At 36.1% G+C, this 16,384-nt stretch overlaps 2 protein-coding genes across 12 annotated transcripts in view; both read left to right on the top strand.

The window, feature by feature from the left end:
* Nucleotides 1-6,608, top strand: part of LOC105459190 (dystrophin, isoforms A/C/F/G/H-like) — a 440,003-nt gene extending 433,395 nt beyond the window's left edge. For 8 of the 11 annotated variants that reach the window (XM_011704998.1, XM_011704999.1, XM_011705006.1 and 5 more), the window contains 11 exons: nt 79-338; nt 711-869; nt 1,325-1,461; nt 1,669-1,882; nt 2,110-2,195; nt 2,283-2,610; nt 2,713-2,824; nt 2,934-3,572; nt 3,699-3,813; nt 4,415-4,522; nt 5,022-6,608. In XM_011704998.1, coding sequence (XP_011703300.1) covers nt 79-338; nt 711-869; nt 1,325-1,461; nt 1,669-1,882; nt 2,110-2,195; nt 2,283-2,610; nt 2,713-2,824; nt 2,934-3,572; nt 3,699-3,813; nt 4,415-4,522; nt 5,022-5,119 — 2,256 coding nt within the window. In that variant the 3' untranslated portion in view covers nt 5,120-6,608. Of the gene's footprint in view, nt 1-78; nt 339-710; nt 870-1,324; nt 1,462-1,668; nt 1,883-2,109; nt 2,196-2,282; nt 2,611-2,712; nt 2,825-2,933; nt 3,573-3,698; nt 3,814-4,414; nt 4,523-4,665; nt 4,678-5,021 lie in introns of all 11 variants that reach the window. The other 3 variants (XM_011705004.1, XM_011705000.1, XM_011705005.1) reach the window with 3 other exon arrangements.
* A 4,029-nt stretch (nt 6,609-10,637) lies between these two features.
* The window catches only part of LOC105459185 (myophilin), a 16,562-nt gene continuing 10,815 nt past the window's right edge, over nt 10,638-16,384 (top strand). Inside the window, exon 1 of the mRNA XM_011704993.1 lies at nt 10,638-10,831. Within this exon, the coding sequence (XP_011703295.1) occupies nt 10,778-10,831 (54 nt within the window). The 5' untranslated portion in view covers nt 10,638-10,777. The remainder of the gene's footprint in view (nt 10,832-16,384) is intronic.

Raw genomic sequence — 16,384 nt, 5'->3', positions numbered from 1 at the left:
TAATTCCCGCATGCGAATGACAAACAATTACGAATGAATGATGCACATCTTAATTGTTTTTTTTTGTTCTGATTTTAGAAAATATGTGTCTTCCAAAAGTCCCTCGAGGATCTCTCCTCGCGGATGGCCGGAGCCGAGGCGATCCAGAGCGGCTGGCAGAATCCAAACGACGCCAACGAAGCGACGGAGCTGCTTGAGCAGTTGCAGAAATTCGGCGAACGACTGGTACCAATCCAAAGGAACATCGAGGACGCGAACGATCAGGCGAGCGTCTTCGCATCGAGCAGCGTCATCGTTTCTCACGCTTTACTGGCGAAACTCGAAGATTTGAACACCAGGTATTTGACGACCGCGTAAAAATTTATCGTGCGACTTCTGACCGAATTTTGGACAAAACTCGTAAATCAGCGATGTACATGATATCACGGAATTTAACGACGAATCCTTCAAGCAATCTGGCATCAGAATTTTCCAGACATTACGATCTTATCTGAATAACAACGAATTTTGCGAAAATACTCGCGCGAAATATTCTCTTTACGCTCATCCACTTGAGACGCTTTTTTTCCTGCATACGTTCTGTAAGATATATAAAAATGGAGAATTTAAAATTCTCGCCCGCCATCGTGGAGCTTATTTTTACAGCCTGCCTCGCGACGGACTTTGAATTCGCGACGCAACGACGTTAACTTTTTCGTGTGTTTTCGCAGGTGGAAGGTGCTGCAAGTCGCGGTTGACGACCGTTACAAGTTGCTAAGCGGATTCGGGAAGGATGGCAGCACTCCGGGTAGTCAGGCTTTCCTCGCGAGCAGCGTAGAACCACCATGGGAGAGAGCCCTCACACCCGCCAAAGTGCCTTACTATATCAAGTAATCGATCTTCCTTGCACTACTCGCACAGTCGCCTCGAATTTCCCAAACCGTACGGTTATTCCTGAAGCGATCGAGAGCTTTTATTGACACGGCCGAGTCTTGTGCTTCTAAAAGGAACATTCGTATTTATTCAAGAATACCTAATTGTTTTGAATATCTAAACGAGTCTAGCAAATTTGAATATCCAAGAAAGATTCCAAGAAAGATTTATTTGTATTTATTCGAATATCTAGATATAACAAGTATTTATAAACTTTAAACATCTAAAAAATTTATATAATAAGTTCAATTATTATATATTATATAAAATGTAGCTTAAATATATGTCAAAGGTTTTTTTCTTAATTCGTATATTAAAGCGTACAGGAGATATAGTTACGTCATTCTATTTACATGGCACATTTAATCATGCATATAATTAAGTGTATGGATTTAAATCAAATCTGTTACAGCCATCAATTGGAGACTACGCATTGGGATCATCCGAAAATGATAGAATTGATGTCTTCGCTCGCGGATCTAAACGAAGTTCGCTTTTCCGCATACCGAACCGCCATGAAACTGCGCACCGTTCAGAAGCGACTGTGTCGTGAGTATTTCTGTATTTCTGGTTATCAGATTGACTTGTTTTATTGCTAATTGATTACTGCTATTTTAAACATTTATTTTGGCAAACTAATCGATACCGTGAATTCTGAGAATTTCTGCGTTGATTTTTATTGATTACTTCCTAACGCTAACATTTTGAAACGTTACAGAATAAATAACTGTTCTATATTTACTTTGTCATTTTTAGTGGATATGTTGAGCCTTTCCACCGCGTTGGAACAGTTCGATTCACACGGACTGCGAGCGCAGAATGACAAACTGATCGACATCCCCGATATGGTAACAGTACTGACATCGTTGTACGAAGTAATCGCAGCAGACAATCCAACGCAGGTGTCCGTACCGCTATGCATTGACCTGGCCATCAACTGGCTGCTCAATGTATACGATAGGTATACTAAGTGAATATATTTTATAACTATTAAACTGTCGATGTATATTTTCTTTGTTATTATTTATATTTGTTTTAATTTATGAATTTAGTTACACAAATGTATATATATATCTATTTTTTTTATATTTAGTTTACACACAGTCATCCAATTTTTAAGTTACGTTAATAATCAAAACGTTATGCTTTTAATATTACAATAAACTTTTATTATAACTTCTTCGCTATAATTTTCAGCCAACGAACCGGCCAAATCCGAGTACTTTCGTTCAAAGTCGGCTTGGTTTTGTTGTGTAAGGGACACTTGGAGGAAAAATACAGATGTGAGTAACACACAAAAAAGATTTCCTCTGAAATTACTTAAATGTATTTAAGATGTATCTAACACGAATTTTTTATATTATTCACAGATCTATTCCGTTTGATTGCGGATCCCAATAGACTGGTAGATCAACGAAAATTGGGACTTCTGTTGCACGATTGCATACAAGTGCCGAGACAATTGGGCGAAGTCGCGGCATTCGGAGGTTCGAACATCGAGCCCAGTGTTCGCAGTTGCTTCGAGAAGGCGGGAAAAGATAAGAACGAGATAGAGGCCGTGCACTTTTTGAGCTGGCTGCAACAGGAACCACAGAGCATGGTCTGGCTGCCGGTATTGCACAGATTATCCGCAGCAGAGACCGCTAAACATCAAGCCAAATGCAACATATGCAAGGAGTATCCTATCATAGGATTCAGGTGAGAATATAGAGTTTATTTAAAAAATCGGCGTGTAAAATTTTGTATATTTTCAAAATTTTCAAAATGTATATTGACGTAAAAAAAAAATCTGAATTTCAGATACCGTTGCTTAAAATGCTTCAACTTCGACATGTGTCAGAACTGTTTCTTCTCAGGACGCAAAGCAAAGAACCACAAGCTGACGCATCCGATGCAAGAGTATTGCACGGCGGTAAGACGTCTATCTTTATTTTCTTATTATTAAAGCAAACGATTTTTATATAAGTATATAAGATTTTTTATATAAGTATATATGTATGAAATATGTACGTTTATTGCAGACAACTTCCGGTGAAGACGTCCGCGATTTCACGCGAGCGTTGCGCAACAAATTCAAATCCAAGCGATACTTCAAGAAACATCCCAGAGTTGGCTATTTGCCTGTGCAAACTGTCTTGGAGGGAGACGCGCTGGAAAGCCCGGCGCCATCGCCCCAACACAGCTCGCTCAGCCAAGACATGCACTCCCGTTTGGAGATGTACGCCTCTCGACTCGCCGAGGTCGAGCTGTCGCGTACAAGAAGTAACTCCACGCCGGACAGCGACGACGAACATCAGCTGATAGCGCACTACTGTCAGAGCCTGAACGGTGGTGACAATATTAACGTACCCAGAAGTCCGGTTCAGGTCATGGCCGCGATCGACGCCGAGCAGCGGGAGGAGCTCGAGGCGATGATACGCGAATTGGAGGAGGAGAACGCGACGCTGCAAGCGGAGTACGAAAGACTACGCTCGAAGCAAACTCCAGGCTCGACGCCAGAGGACGGTCATAGTACCAGGCAGCCCGATTGCGATATGATCGCAGAAGCTAAACTGCTGAGGCAGCATAAAGGAAGATTAGAAGCGCGCATGCAATTACTCGAGGACCACAATCGCCAATTGGAGGCGCAACTGCAAAGACTTAGACAGCTTCTAGATGAGGTAATATTTTTCTACGCCGAAAAACGTAACGTTTTTATCACAAATGTGAAATATTTGTTCTACTATTTTTAATGATTCGAAAAAGTAAAGAGAAATTATTATATAAAATTTATCTTTTTTTTTTAGCCAAACGCTTCTTCGCCATCGAAGACCGGAACTTTACAAACTCGAAGTGTGACGGCATCACAATTAGCAACTGACTCTCCGGCAAAAATGAACGGCCATTATCATGATTCTCCAGGTATATTCTAATTTAACAAACAAATTTTCATCTTGACAAGGAGTTAAATTTTAACTGTAGCCTTCCCCTTGAGAAATAAATAAATGATAATATCTGGAGAGAAACATTTTAGGTATCTCAATTTAGAAATCACTATTAATGTATTTAATCAGACTGTAATAATCGTCAATCGTCATATACACTTGTAACTCATGTAACAATCGAATCTAATGTCCTTCTGTTGGTATTACACTAACTGCATATTGATACAATAGGGATTCAGTGACTTCAATCGTAACTAGATAATCTAGATATACGTATAAGATAATATAGTGAATTTTATTTACTTATATTACTTTCTGCACATTGAGAGAGAGAGCTCTTTTTTCAAACAAATAAAATTTAATAAGATAAAAAATAAATTCGTAAAAGAAATCAGAATTACTTTACAAAATTCAATGATTCGAAATGTTACAATGTTAGAACATTATGAATCTTTTATTTTGTCAGCTGTAGATTTTGTAAAGAATCCCTATTGTTTACATATCTGTATATACATATTTAAACAATTGGAAATCGTGGAAACTAGATAAGCTTATTGCTATTGGGTATACAAACGTAGGTGGAGGAAGCTCAAACGAGGGCAGAGTCAGCAGTTTAGAGAGGCCACCTCCGCCGCCGCATTCTCACAGCGTTACCCACAATGTGGGCAATCTGTTGCACATGGCAGGTTCGTTCAGTCAAATGTGAATTTAATCGTGTGTCAATTATGTAGTATAATCAACCTATATTACGCCCAACCTCCATTGATGCACGTGACATTTCTGCTTGACATAACAAAAATAACAATGCCTTCCTGTTTTCACGCTACAGAATGGATGTAAGGTGAGATCACTGTGCTTCTCCTTGGGGACTAAAAATCGCCTAAATACATCGATACTGAATTATTTCTTAATATCCAATGATGACATTATCGACAATCTAACGATTATAATTGAACCCGAAAATCTTTAGTGTTGATTGTGTATTATTCATACGCCCTTCTTCTCGACTCATCCCATGCTTACTTATCTCTTCCTTTCTGTATATATTCGGAATGTATGCACGTTGATTGTCTAATTTATAATTATAAAACCGTGAGTTCAGCAGCAGACGAATTCTGGGCCTCAGGAGCAAAACGGCGAAGAAACAGGGGCGCGAGCATTAAAGGCTTTCTCTCTTTCTTTCAGGGGACTTAGGAAAAGCTGTGGGCGAATTGGTGACAGTCATGACGGAGGACACGTCGAAGACGAACGGGCAACGGGCGCCGCCGCCGGCGTTCAAATAACAGTTGCATCGCGACGTTCGTCCTGAAAGAAAGCTAGAAAGTCAGCTAGACAGACGCTAGATTTATTCGACATTCACACGTTGCAAACGTTTAATCGTAATTATTGACCAATGACAAGTCTGGCTCTAAACGCATATCAGAGACGAATACATGGTATATCTGCCGCGCAAATGCAGGGTCAGGGGACTCGTCTCTCACGGTGGTTTTGGGTATTTTATAAGTTTTGATATACATCGTTGTATAGTTGAATTATATCGATAAGACGATTATGGTTTGGCTTCTGGCGGTCCCCTGAGAGAAACTTTACTACATATTGACACGTCATATCATGAAAACTAATCGTAATGAAGAAATCAATTGTTATGCTTGCTAGCTAAACTATACAAACGAATAAGAGATATAATGAGTATAAAAAAAAAATACACGGAAGGAAATATCATTAACAATGCATGCAAAAGCAATGTATCAAATCACATAATCTATTATAGAACGTAGCTTATATTTACATACCCATTCTGTTCACTGCCACGGGCTCTTCCTCGACGTAACTTACACAATGTACATGTTGCGAATCTAGACGACGACACATAATGATGAAATAGACAGTATCCTGCATACCCGACCTTCTTGTATTCGGCGCTCCTGAATTTTACGAACCGATGATCACACGAAGCACAGAGAGAATCTTTTATAATGAAACTGAGCGACGCGCATTACGAATTTTCAGATTTATTTTCTATCCAGTTACGTACGTGATCTTTTCAGATTTTCTAAATGAATAAATTTAAACGGCAATGTTTATTATTTTTTAATACCTGCCGGATGTTATTATATCTAAGAGTATATTGATAAGTACCTAATCGATAAACTGTATTCTGATAGGCTGTATTCTGATATGTAACAAAGTTGTCTAGAAAATACATTCACCGCGATATTATTGAAATGTGAGCTCGCCGTGGTTCTGTTATTAAATGATCATTCTGCGATCTGCTTCCTCGAGCGAATGATTTTTCTATTTTGAATGAATTAAATGCGCACCATATCGTTTTTTTTTACACATATCACACACGGATGCCATATGTTAATAATACCTATATCACTTCTGACGAGGTTGCTGTTTGCGAAATGTAAAAAAAAACATATCTACGAAAAAACTATCATACTTTACCAATTCGATAAACATTGCGAACGAACGTAATGAATTGTTATTCACCATCGTTAGGTCACAAGATGATTGATTTCACCTGACAGAGTGTAAAACGCTCTCGAATATGTTTCCAAGCTCCGTCTGTAGTTTGTTGAAAGATTGTTGGTTTTGCGATTTCATACATTAAAATATAACGCATTAAAATTTAGAGGATTAGGCATATAAAAATAAAGTTATATACTACGTACAACATCAAACAGGTAACTACGTTACTTGTAATATATTGTAATATGACTGAAATGATATGGGACAAAATGCTTAAATAAAAATAATATGAATATACATCTTTCTTTTTTCTCCTCTAAATATCTATATACAACTGCTTTTTATAAGCACTCCATTGATTTAATGAACTTTGTATTTTATATTCACACGTTATTGGATTTTATTATAAATTGTAAAATAGGTAGGTATTCATAGATCGTCTCTTCAATGTAAATTAGATTGATTACACAACAAATCATTATATAAAAATTATCTGTTATATAAAAACATCTAAATTTTTAACTTATAATGTAGTTTTGATTTCAATTAGTACCTATTATCACATTGTTTGTACATATAATAAATGCCTGAAGCTAAAGTTTGTTGTGTCAATACAAGAAGGCTGTGAATTGAATATAGGTCAACACGAAAACAAAATTCTCGGTCAGAGCATCTCCACAAGGTGCAAGGACGTTACCTGAACTGGTATTCATTCGATCCGGTTTTAATCATCCTTCAAAGGAAATCGTAAGTGAACCGGCCGGTAAGTAAAAAAGCGCACGACGAATGCGGACTTGACTCAGTTCTAGCACACCGCACGCGACTAACAGTTTTATTCACTGGATCATTTAAGACAAAAATTTATCTCATTTTAAATTATTCTTACACATTTGTAAATAATAATTTTTGTGCAAAATTTTAGAAGTAATAGATAATATTGCGTATAAGCATAAAAAAATATTTCTAGCATAATAGTAATATATTATTCCTAAATATAATAAGTTTTATAAATTATTTTGAATTATTAAACATATATCTACCATTATAATAAATTAATTAATAAATTTTTTAGAAGAAAAATATTTGTAATATAATGTAATCTTTTAGAAACATGTACAAGATGAGTTTTAGCATTCTTAAATCGCATAAACTTTTCGATGGTTCGAATTTCATTAATGCTGTCAGCAGTTTCACGCAAGAATTATGAAATTCTAAAAATTTATTTGTGATTCTTGCATATAGCGTGGCAATACAATACTATTTTAATGCAAGGAGTAATTAACTATTTAGATAAATCGTTGGCCTATTTTCTCAATAATTACAATAACAGCATCAGATAATGTCTTAATAAATTTTTAATTTTATTATCTACACGACAAATGCACGCGTTGAATATTATTTTGCTTACATCTTCAATTCGACTGCAAAATTCTTTAAAAATTACTTCGAGCCTTTGCCCTTTCTTTGCGTGCGACTATCGCGAATCGCGTGAGCACGCGTGCGGAATGCTTGTAAATACTGCTCGTATGATTGCAAGAAATACTCAGAATCCCAATATTCTTACTATATACTTGCTCACTACTAATGTACGTGGCCGTGACCATGGTGCATTGCATCGCTTATACATTGTTTCAACAGCATAATGCACTGAGAGTGGAACTAATCTGCACATCTTGCTATTCATAAAAGAGATTTACGTGTCTCTTTGCACAATTGTCGAGATCTAAAAAAAAACTCGCAATGTTCTCTGCTATGAGTATTTTACGCGATATCTGATCGTGAAATTACACGTAAAACGTATTTTTTTTTATCCATTCTTTCATCACAGTACAGATCTCTTTTTATTATTATTTTAACAATTTTTTTTGTAAGAAGTAAATATATTAATAATTTTCTTATGAGCGCATTCACGAATAAATCAAATATTTTACTTTCGGCAGATCTGCAAAAACGGAATGCACTGTCGAAGCTGTATCTCGAGACATGTACGTATATCCGCTGAAGTTCCAATGCAGACGATTGAGTCATCGATACGTGACATACGTATCAATGCGCGTAAACAGAAATTTAGTGCATACTGTCCGAAGGCCGATCGTAATCGATTTCAAATATGGTATACGTTTATTCGAGCCGAACGAAGCATAATAGTTACATTCATATAATCAATGATCTATAAATACAGCATATAGATGATAACATTATATGCTCTTTTCTTTACAAAAAAAAAGTTAAATTTACATATTTATTCTTGTCAGCGAACATCCTATTACTATGATATTCATCAAAAATTATGAGAATAATATTTTAAAATTTAATTATTTATTAAAATATTTTAATATTTTAACTTACGAGAAATGTAAAAATATTTTAAAATTATAAAAATAATATTTTCAATATACGAGATTATACAATATTTATAAAGATACAGAAAGTTTTTTCTTAAATCTGTATAAAGTTAAGCTAACTCGTGAAATCTTCTAAAATTTCTTTTGTATCGTAGACCGCAATTAAGCAGCACATTTTGAATGAAATATGAGTAAAAGATGCAAACGTAAGGATATGTGATATCAAAAAGCCCAGATTTCTCTGGTTGGTTTTGCCACGTATACACAGGAGGAAGTTGTTATTAAGTAAATTCTTAGCATTCCTTTCGGTACAGCGTTGCTTTTCTCACGGAGCGCCGAACGTCCTTACAGCTAGTAGAAATGCAAATAGACCACAGCGCGGTCGTAAAATGCGCAGGAGTTAGCGAGTGTAACGTGCAACGTTTTGAGAAAAAACGAAAATGATAAGTACATCTTGTATTGAATTCCTAAATTTCCAAAGATCCAAACGATGTTAATTTATCCGAAAAATTCAATCTACAGATTAATTCCTAAAACCTGAAGTACATCGCAATATCGTTAAATCATTTATAACGTTAACTGCATCAACAAGAATACATTCGTTATATTTCCAGCATTATATACGAATATCTTTCATGTGATAAATATCCAAAATACTTTTTCGGATTAAAAAACAATTTTTTCAATATCTATTTTGCAATTTTTCGATTATAAATTGTAACGACATAGAAAATATTCTTGATGAGCGCGATTTATTTTTCTCTGTTATGACTTGCACCTGATATATAGCTTACTGAATTTATATAATGGTTATTTTTTATCATCCCATAATATGTATAAACTCAGCCTACATGAATTGCCGGCGTGATACCAGTTTCGTTTACAGAACGAGTTCCCATCGCGGAGCAGCAACAATAAGGACCGGGTGAAGGCATACGGAGAAACCTATATAGCTTGTATCCATCGAAAGTTCCATGACCCAGCGGGCACTTTTTTTGCTCCATGTAGGAAGCCTGCACGAGGCCTCAGAGAAGGTCGTTCGTTCTTCGGCGCGATCGTAGCCCGTAGCCGCATTCGAGGCTGAAGGAGACGCGCGCGAGAGTACAGCAAAATCGAGGCCGTCGAAATTCAAGTAAAAACCGCATTTCACGATTTCTTAATTTCATTTCTTGAAGTAAAATCAAGTGAGGTCTAATTTAAAAATAATACTTTGTCAAAGTGTTTAAATAATGTTAAAAAGATATACATTCATTGAAAAAGAAAAGATAGAATTAAAAATATTAAATTTATTATTTTCATGTAGAAAAACTTACGTTGTATTATTTAAATATTTTATCCTTTTTGATTTTATAATTTTTGCGGTGAATATTTTGCTTTTTGAATAATCCTAAATAAATTACAACAGCTATAAAATAAAATGTGGGTCAAAAATCAATCATAAGAATAAGAGGTTTTGAATTCCCAGACAGTTAATCCCTGGAATTCCGATCCTGACGTCATCTCCAGCTAAGGAAAGAAATGCGAAAGATGCTATGAATTTTTGAAGATGTATTTCTGAGCTGCGACGGGAACGCAAAGTTTCTTCCGTGTTGTTTAAAGTATTTATCTACGCGCCAATTATTCTGTGCATACTTTTTGAGAGTTTAAAACATTTTTAAAAAAGTATAAGAGTACAAAATTCCGGATGCTGAATAATATTCGAAACACATAAATTTGATGCACACTGCAGATGACATATTCCATCTTATTGTTAATTTGAAGATTCGCGCGAATTGATGGAAATGTCGCGAAACAGGAGACCCGCGCTCCCCTTCGCGCTCCAGGAATCCGCTCGTCGTCTGACGTCATCTCCGTCGGCGGGTTTGGAGAACGGAGGTCACGTGTCGCGGACGCTGAACGAAAGCTCAATACTTCGGCGCGGCCAATCGGTGGGCGCGTCGCAGAAACTCCGGCGCGCGGCGAAACGTGTTGCCGTCGCCGTCGTCTTGTCGCCGGTCTCCCGCCAGTCGAGTCGCGTCCGCCGAAGTGTGAACGTGGTTCCCTTTGTGTCCGGCCGATTAACCCCTCGGATTTTGCACCATTCCCGCGAGCGCGCGACCCTTCCTCGAGGCGGAAAAAAAAATGGCCTGTAACAGAGCTGCCAAATCCGGATTCGCCGCGGAGGCGCAGAGGAAGGTGAGGAACCCGTTGTCGAGCCTCCCCGTCCACGTATATACGCACGTACGATCGCTGGCATTCCTGCCACCCTGACCTAGTCAACAACCACCCTCCGCTTCTCCCCGCCTCCCCTCTCCTCCTCGTTTTAACGTGGAACTCGTGGACTCGACCTACTGAGGGGTGCATTTCCGCGCAGACGCCGTTCATGAACTGGTGAACGCGCATCTACGATCATGAATGGTATCGTCTGGCCGGGGTAGTTGGGTCAAATCGAGATAAATACGACGTTAGATCTTGTTGTTATCCTTCGACGAATTATCAGTACAAAAAATTGTTAAGAGTGACAACTACGTCTTCAGTGAATTAATATCGTTGTATTAATGATCGCTGATTACGTTGATTACGTTAAACCCTGACTGGATACGGTTGTTCTCATTGACCTATTTTGAGACAGCAGGGTGGGGTGAGAGTTCAGGGAGGATTTAGGGATAACAAAAGATAGTCGAAGCTGTGGAAAGCTATGGGATAGGAGATATCGAAGAATCATTCGCGTTGATTATTACTAATGTAAAAAAATATTATGCCAAACTGATGTCAGTTAAAATGTGGCTATGTTTTAAATTACGATGACTACTCTCTCTTTCTCTCTCTTTATATTATTCTATGATTTAATGACAAAATAACAATAATTTTAATATTTGGCTGATTTTAAGTAATTAAATTATTATGTTTATCAAAATAAAATTAAGCACTCGAAGATATTTTGTTGACAATGAGATATAAAATCTTATTTACGTTTTATGTATAATACTTTGTTTTATTTTTCATAACTGTTCGTTAATATATTATTTACCGCGGAGATCAATAGTGTCACATTGGTTTTTGTTGCCCAAACGTCATCGACAGGTTGTTTGTTTTTGGAGAGGCATAAAATTTGAATTATCGTGTGCAATTGTTAGAGTGCTTAATATTTACAAAGTTTTTATTGCAGAATTTATGAATGTTTTTTTTTTCCTTTTTATCGTAATTTATTTTTTCCGAACTCTTGTATATATTAAACAAAATTTTGTTCTTGTTGAATTTTCTAAAGTGAAAAATAGATATTCACAGGCGTTGGTTTCTCCAACAATGTAGGTCAACATGTGTTAAAAGATAGGAAATATTTTTTGCGTTATATCTTTGTTCCGTTTTGTGATTGTGATTTTCTTGTTGGACATATAGTTATTGTAAAAAAATTGTAGAGTGTTTACGTACCAATACAATGTGTGACAGTAAATAATAAAGTAGGCTATCGCTATTCGTATCCCGCTATTTATCCACATAGCTTGTGTTTACATTATCTAACTGCACACCAATAAATATACAGTCGCCAAGAAATTCGTATAATTCGAATAATAATTCGAATAATAACACACTATATAAACTATTTCAGATTTTATACAATTACCTTTTATTTCATATCGCGCTTAACACAATATTAATGATTCATTAGCTATTCTAATAATTTTTTTCGTCTCAATCGCGGATGTAGTTTCGACATACGCGTCGCGGTTTTCCGAACATCGTTACACAAATGAGTAATAGGAAACGCGCGCAACAGTTGGCAAAAATTCGCGACATAGTATCCAGCCCTGGCGAACCTTTGTGTTAAGCTCCAAGCGGGCGTGTCGTTTATCTCGCAGCTGTGTTTAAACGTGCGCTTTATACATTCGCCCGGTTTCACGATTCCGAGACGAAGCGATTCTCGCCAGTCATAAGTCACTTTACAACACACAAACCCGTGTAGGTACCTAAACCGTATCCATTCAAATGTCCAGTAAATGGGTCTCCATTCGAATGTTATATATCAGCATAAAGCGAAGCTTTTAGAAAAGCAATTGGCGATAAAGTCCTATCTGTAAGAAATCGTCGAGAATTAACTGACGTGCAACGTGTCGCAATTTCGAAAATTTATTATCCTGCCACGAAAAATAACTTATAACCTTTGCGATATAAACAATAATTTTGCGAATTTAGATAAGGTTCAGAAATCATAATCTTTTTAATGTATGTTACATAAAGTCACGTATATTTTTCTTTTATTGAACACGAAGATATCTCAGGTGCGAAACATGTTCGAAATATCTTACCATCAATTTCGCGGAAGCGTGATTATTATATAATCTGCTGAAGACGAGAAATCAACTTTCGAGGAAAACTATTGACCACTTTATTAAACATTCTTAAATGCAAAAACAGCTGATGTAAATTTTGTATTATGCATTCGCATAATGTGCACGTGGAATAAACACGATAAGTAATCGCATATGTGATTTCGATGCAAATGTCTTACGAAACTAAATTAAGATCAGGGCTATTGAAAATGACACGCACAATTCCAGAATTTGATTTTATTCAAAGGATCTACGAGTTTATTTTCTTGACATTTCTATTCCAAGAAATGATCTAAACTTTAATCGAAGGCTGCCGGATGTTCCTGCAATTCATGAGGACGTTGAATTTAATGACTATAAAAGTTGTTACATGTTTCCTCAGTACGAACAATGCAAACATATAGGAATATGTCATTGAGAAAACCTGAATTTGCACGCGCATATATTTCGAAAATGCGTATTCTTATCTCGTTCCGGTCACAAAATCGATTACCTTTTCTCACCTCAAATATCCCGCGGAGTTCAGCGATGCACATGCGTTTCGTAAGCGGCAACAGCTGCTAGGCGGTCGTTTCTTTCGAGGGGAATTAAAATGAGATCCAGTTGCCGAAGAAGGGAGCGTCCCTCGCGAAACCCGCTGGCCATGGTACACTTCTTCGGCCGTTCGTCCTGCGCCCCCTTCTCTTTCTTCGGCAGCTCTCTCAAACATTTTTTGTGCACAATATCGCATTCGAAATTGCGCTATTCTACAACGTGAGCCGATAGTTCTCGTCTTCCTTCGCGCGTGACTAATGTTCAACTGCCTTATCTCTCGAGAGATGTTGCAGAAAATTCGTGTGCTAATTTATAGCATTAATTTTATAGCGTTGCGAAGCGCAAAATTTATTCTGTAACTGATTCTCACGAAAAGCTGAAGAACCTTTAAATTAACAATTTAAATATTACGTCAATTTTTTACATGCATTTTTAAAAAAGATAATAATTACAAATATATATACAAAAATTGCATTAAATAATTAATTGTTTTGACTCAAGTTTAGATTTTAGCTTTAAGCTACTCACGTGTAGACTACTTTAAATATTTAATGGTAATAAAGAAGAATATATTTTATTCACGAAAAGAGAGTTTTTCCTTATCGGTAATTTCTTTAGCTTGGATTAGCTTTGAAAGTCTTGTTGAATATTATAAGCATTAGACTTAGAAGCACGTAAGAGCGTAATCTTTTCACGAGAAAAAACCACTTTGGCATTTAATAATCAATGTTTGCCCACAGGATGGAAATACACTGAATGTTACCGCATATATATGAGTAGAGAGTCAATTTTATCAGTCTTCCTGCAAGCTACGATTTCCTGAATCCTATTGTTAAATTGATAAACTCACAAATTTATCGCAATTATGTTATTTCTGTCTTGCGATTATAGTATCTCATTCTGGATATTAAAAATGACGAGATTACAAATAAATTAAATTGTTCGGATTACGTTCTAATTACATCGATTTCCTCGGTAAAACAATCGTACAATTTCCATAAAATATATATATTTTTTTGTAATAAGTAGCAATTTTTTTTATCTTGTAAAACGATTAATAATAATTGGTTAATTACAATCGTAAACAAATTGTTTTGCATTCTAATGGAGTGGGGGCGAGTTGTTGAAATGAAGTATATTTTACGATACGAAATACTTAAAGACACTCGTCGCAAAAGTTTGTGGAGAGGTTCACACTCATTACGAAGCAAGATATGCTTATCGTCTACGGAATGCAGTTCGAGCCAGCTCGTTATACTTCACCGGTACGAAATCATTTGTCTCAGAACGTCTCGCAACGTATGCATTAAGATTAACTGTGACGCTGCGTATTTTGAACTGCCAGTACGAGAGACGCGCAAGGAAAAAAAGAACTTTATCTCAGATTCGTCACGTATCTGTAATTGGTATTTCTGTCAAATCCATTAACATTTAAAAAAAATTGAATGAATATTGTAATCTCTTATTACAATTTTCTCCAGAGAAAAAGTCATTAATATAAGTAATTTATAAAAATTACGATTTATTATAATTTTTATACAAAAATTATTGTAAATAATAATACGACATCCGATGAATATGTGACAAGATAATAATTTCCCTGTCGTCCGAAGTACGTCGGAAGCAAAAATATTATTTGGATGAAAATTAGTAGAGCTAGTAATAGTAAAGAATATTATGCTATTATTAATAATAAGAAATATAGAAAATGTATCATGTAGAGTAAACGCGAACGTTGATTAGGAAATATACGTTATAATTAAATGCAAGCTAATTTAAAATATATGTTATGGTTCCAAGGTAACGTTGGATACGTAATTATCGCTATCAACGTTATAAATTAAAAGCCCTGAGCCATGACCACCTAATTGCTAGGGTTCAATGTGCCCGCCCGTTTGTATCAGCGAAGGCGGTGAAAGAAATACTTATACATATATGATAATTACTGACAAGTTCGTAATGTCGCGGGCGTTATACGATCTTGGACGAGTATTTTCCTTGAAAGAAACGATTGAATTAAAAAAATTTTCATTTATTGACACGAAGGCGAATTATCGCAGACGTAACACGGTCTTTGTCAGCACTCTCTGAATAGCGCAGCTAGTATTACCTACTATCGTGGTCGAGCGAAGCAAACACTTCAGCGCATTCTGCATTACAATTTTGCATCGCCGACATATACATACGTCTGTGGCTTTAACAGTATTGCACAGCAAATATATGGTGAAAAGCAGCTACAAATAGATATGAGTGAAAAATTAATCTTTTTTAATATATTATTTGTTCCAAATTTACTTTTTTCTATTTTTTTTATTTTTCACTTTATCATTATTTGCTAGAAAATATATACAGAGGTATTTTCTTTACTTTCCAAATAGATATATATTTCTTGCAATTTACTTATCTTTTTTCTATGAGTTCAATTTTCAAGTACTAACTACTTTTTTTTTCATATACAGTAATCTTCTTCGAAATATGATTTCACGGTAACTCACCGATGGTGAAGTTCTTCCTACGAATACCACACGATGAATGTGTGGTATTATATCCGTACTCTAAAAATAGAGATGCTTCATCCCCGAAGGGGATATCTGTATTAACGGCCGGAAGTAGAATAAAGTGGTTTCCGTTCTAGGAGCGAATAATGGGGAATAAGGATTCTCGCGTGTGCTTTATTATTCTTACGCATCTCTTATATGCGGACAGTAAATAAATTATTTAATATACATTTCAGTGACAGTATTTTCGTACACGGAGAGAATTTTTTTAAAATTTATCCTGCAAATCGTGTTAATTATGAGACAATATAGTATTTAGGCAAATTTTACTGTGCACTACAATAAGATTTCGCAGTAAAATTTAATGTAGTGAGATCGGAAGAGCA

This window comes from Wasmannia auropunctata, unplaced genomic scaffold, assembly GCF_000956235.1.
Source record: "Wasmannia auropunctata unplaced genomic scaffold, wasmannia.A_1.0 LD334204.1, whole genome shotgun sequence".
Classification (NCBI taxonomy): Eukaryota; Metazoa; Arthropoda; class Insecta; order Hymenoptera; family Formicidae; genus Wasmannia; species Wasmannia auropunctata.
Note: the sequence above shows the minus strand (reverse complement) of the source record. Positions and strands in the feature narration are given on the sequence as shown.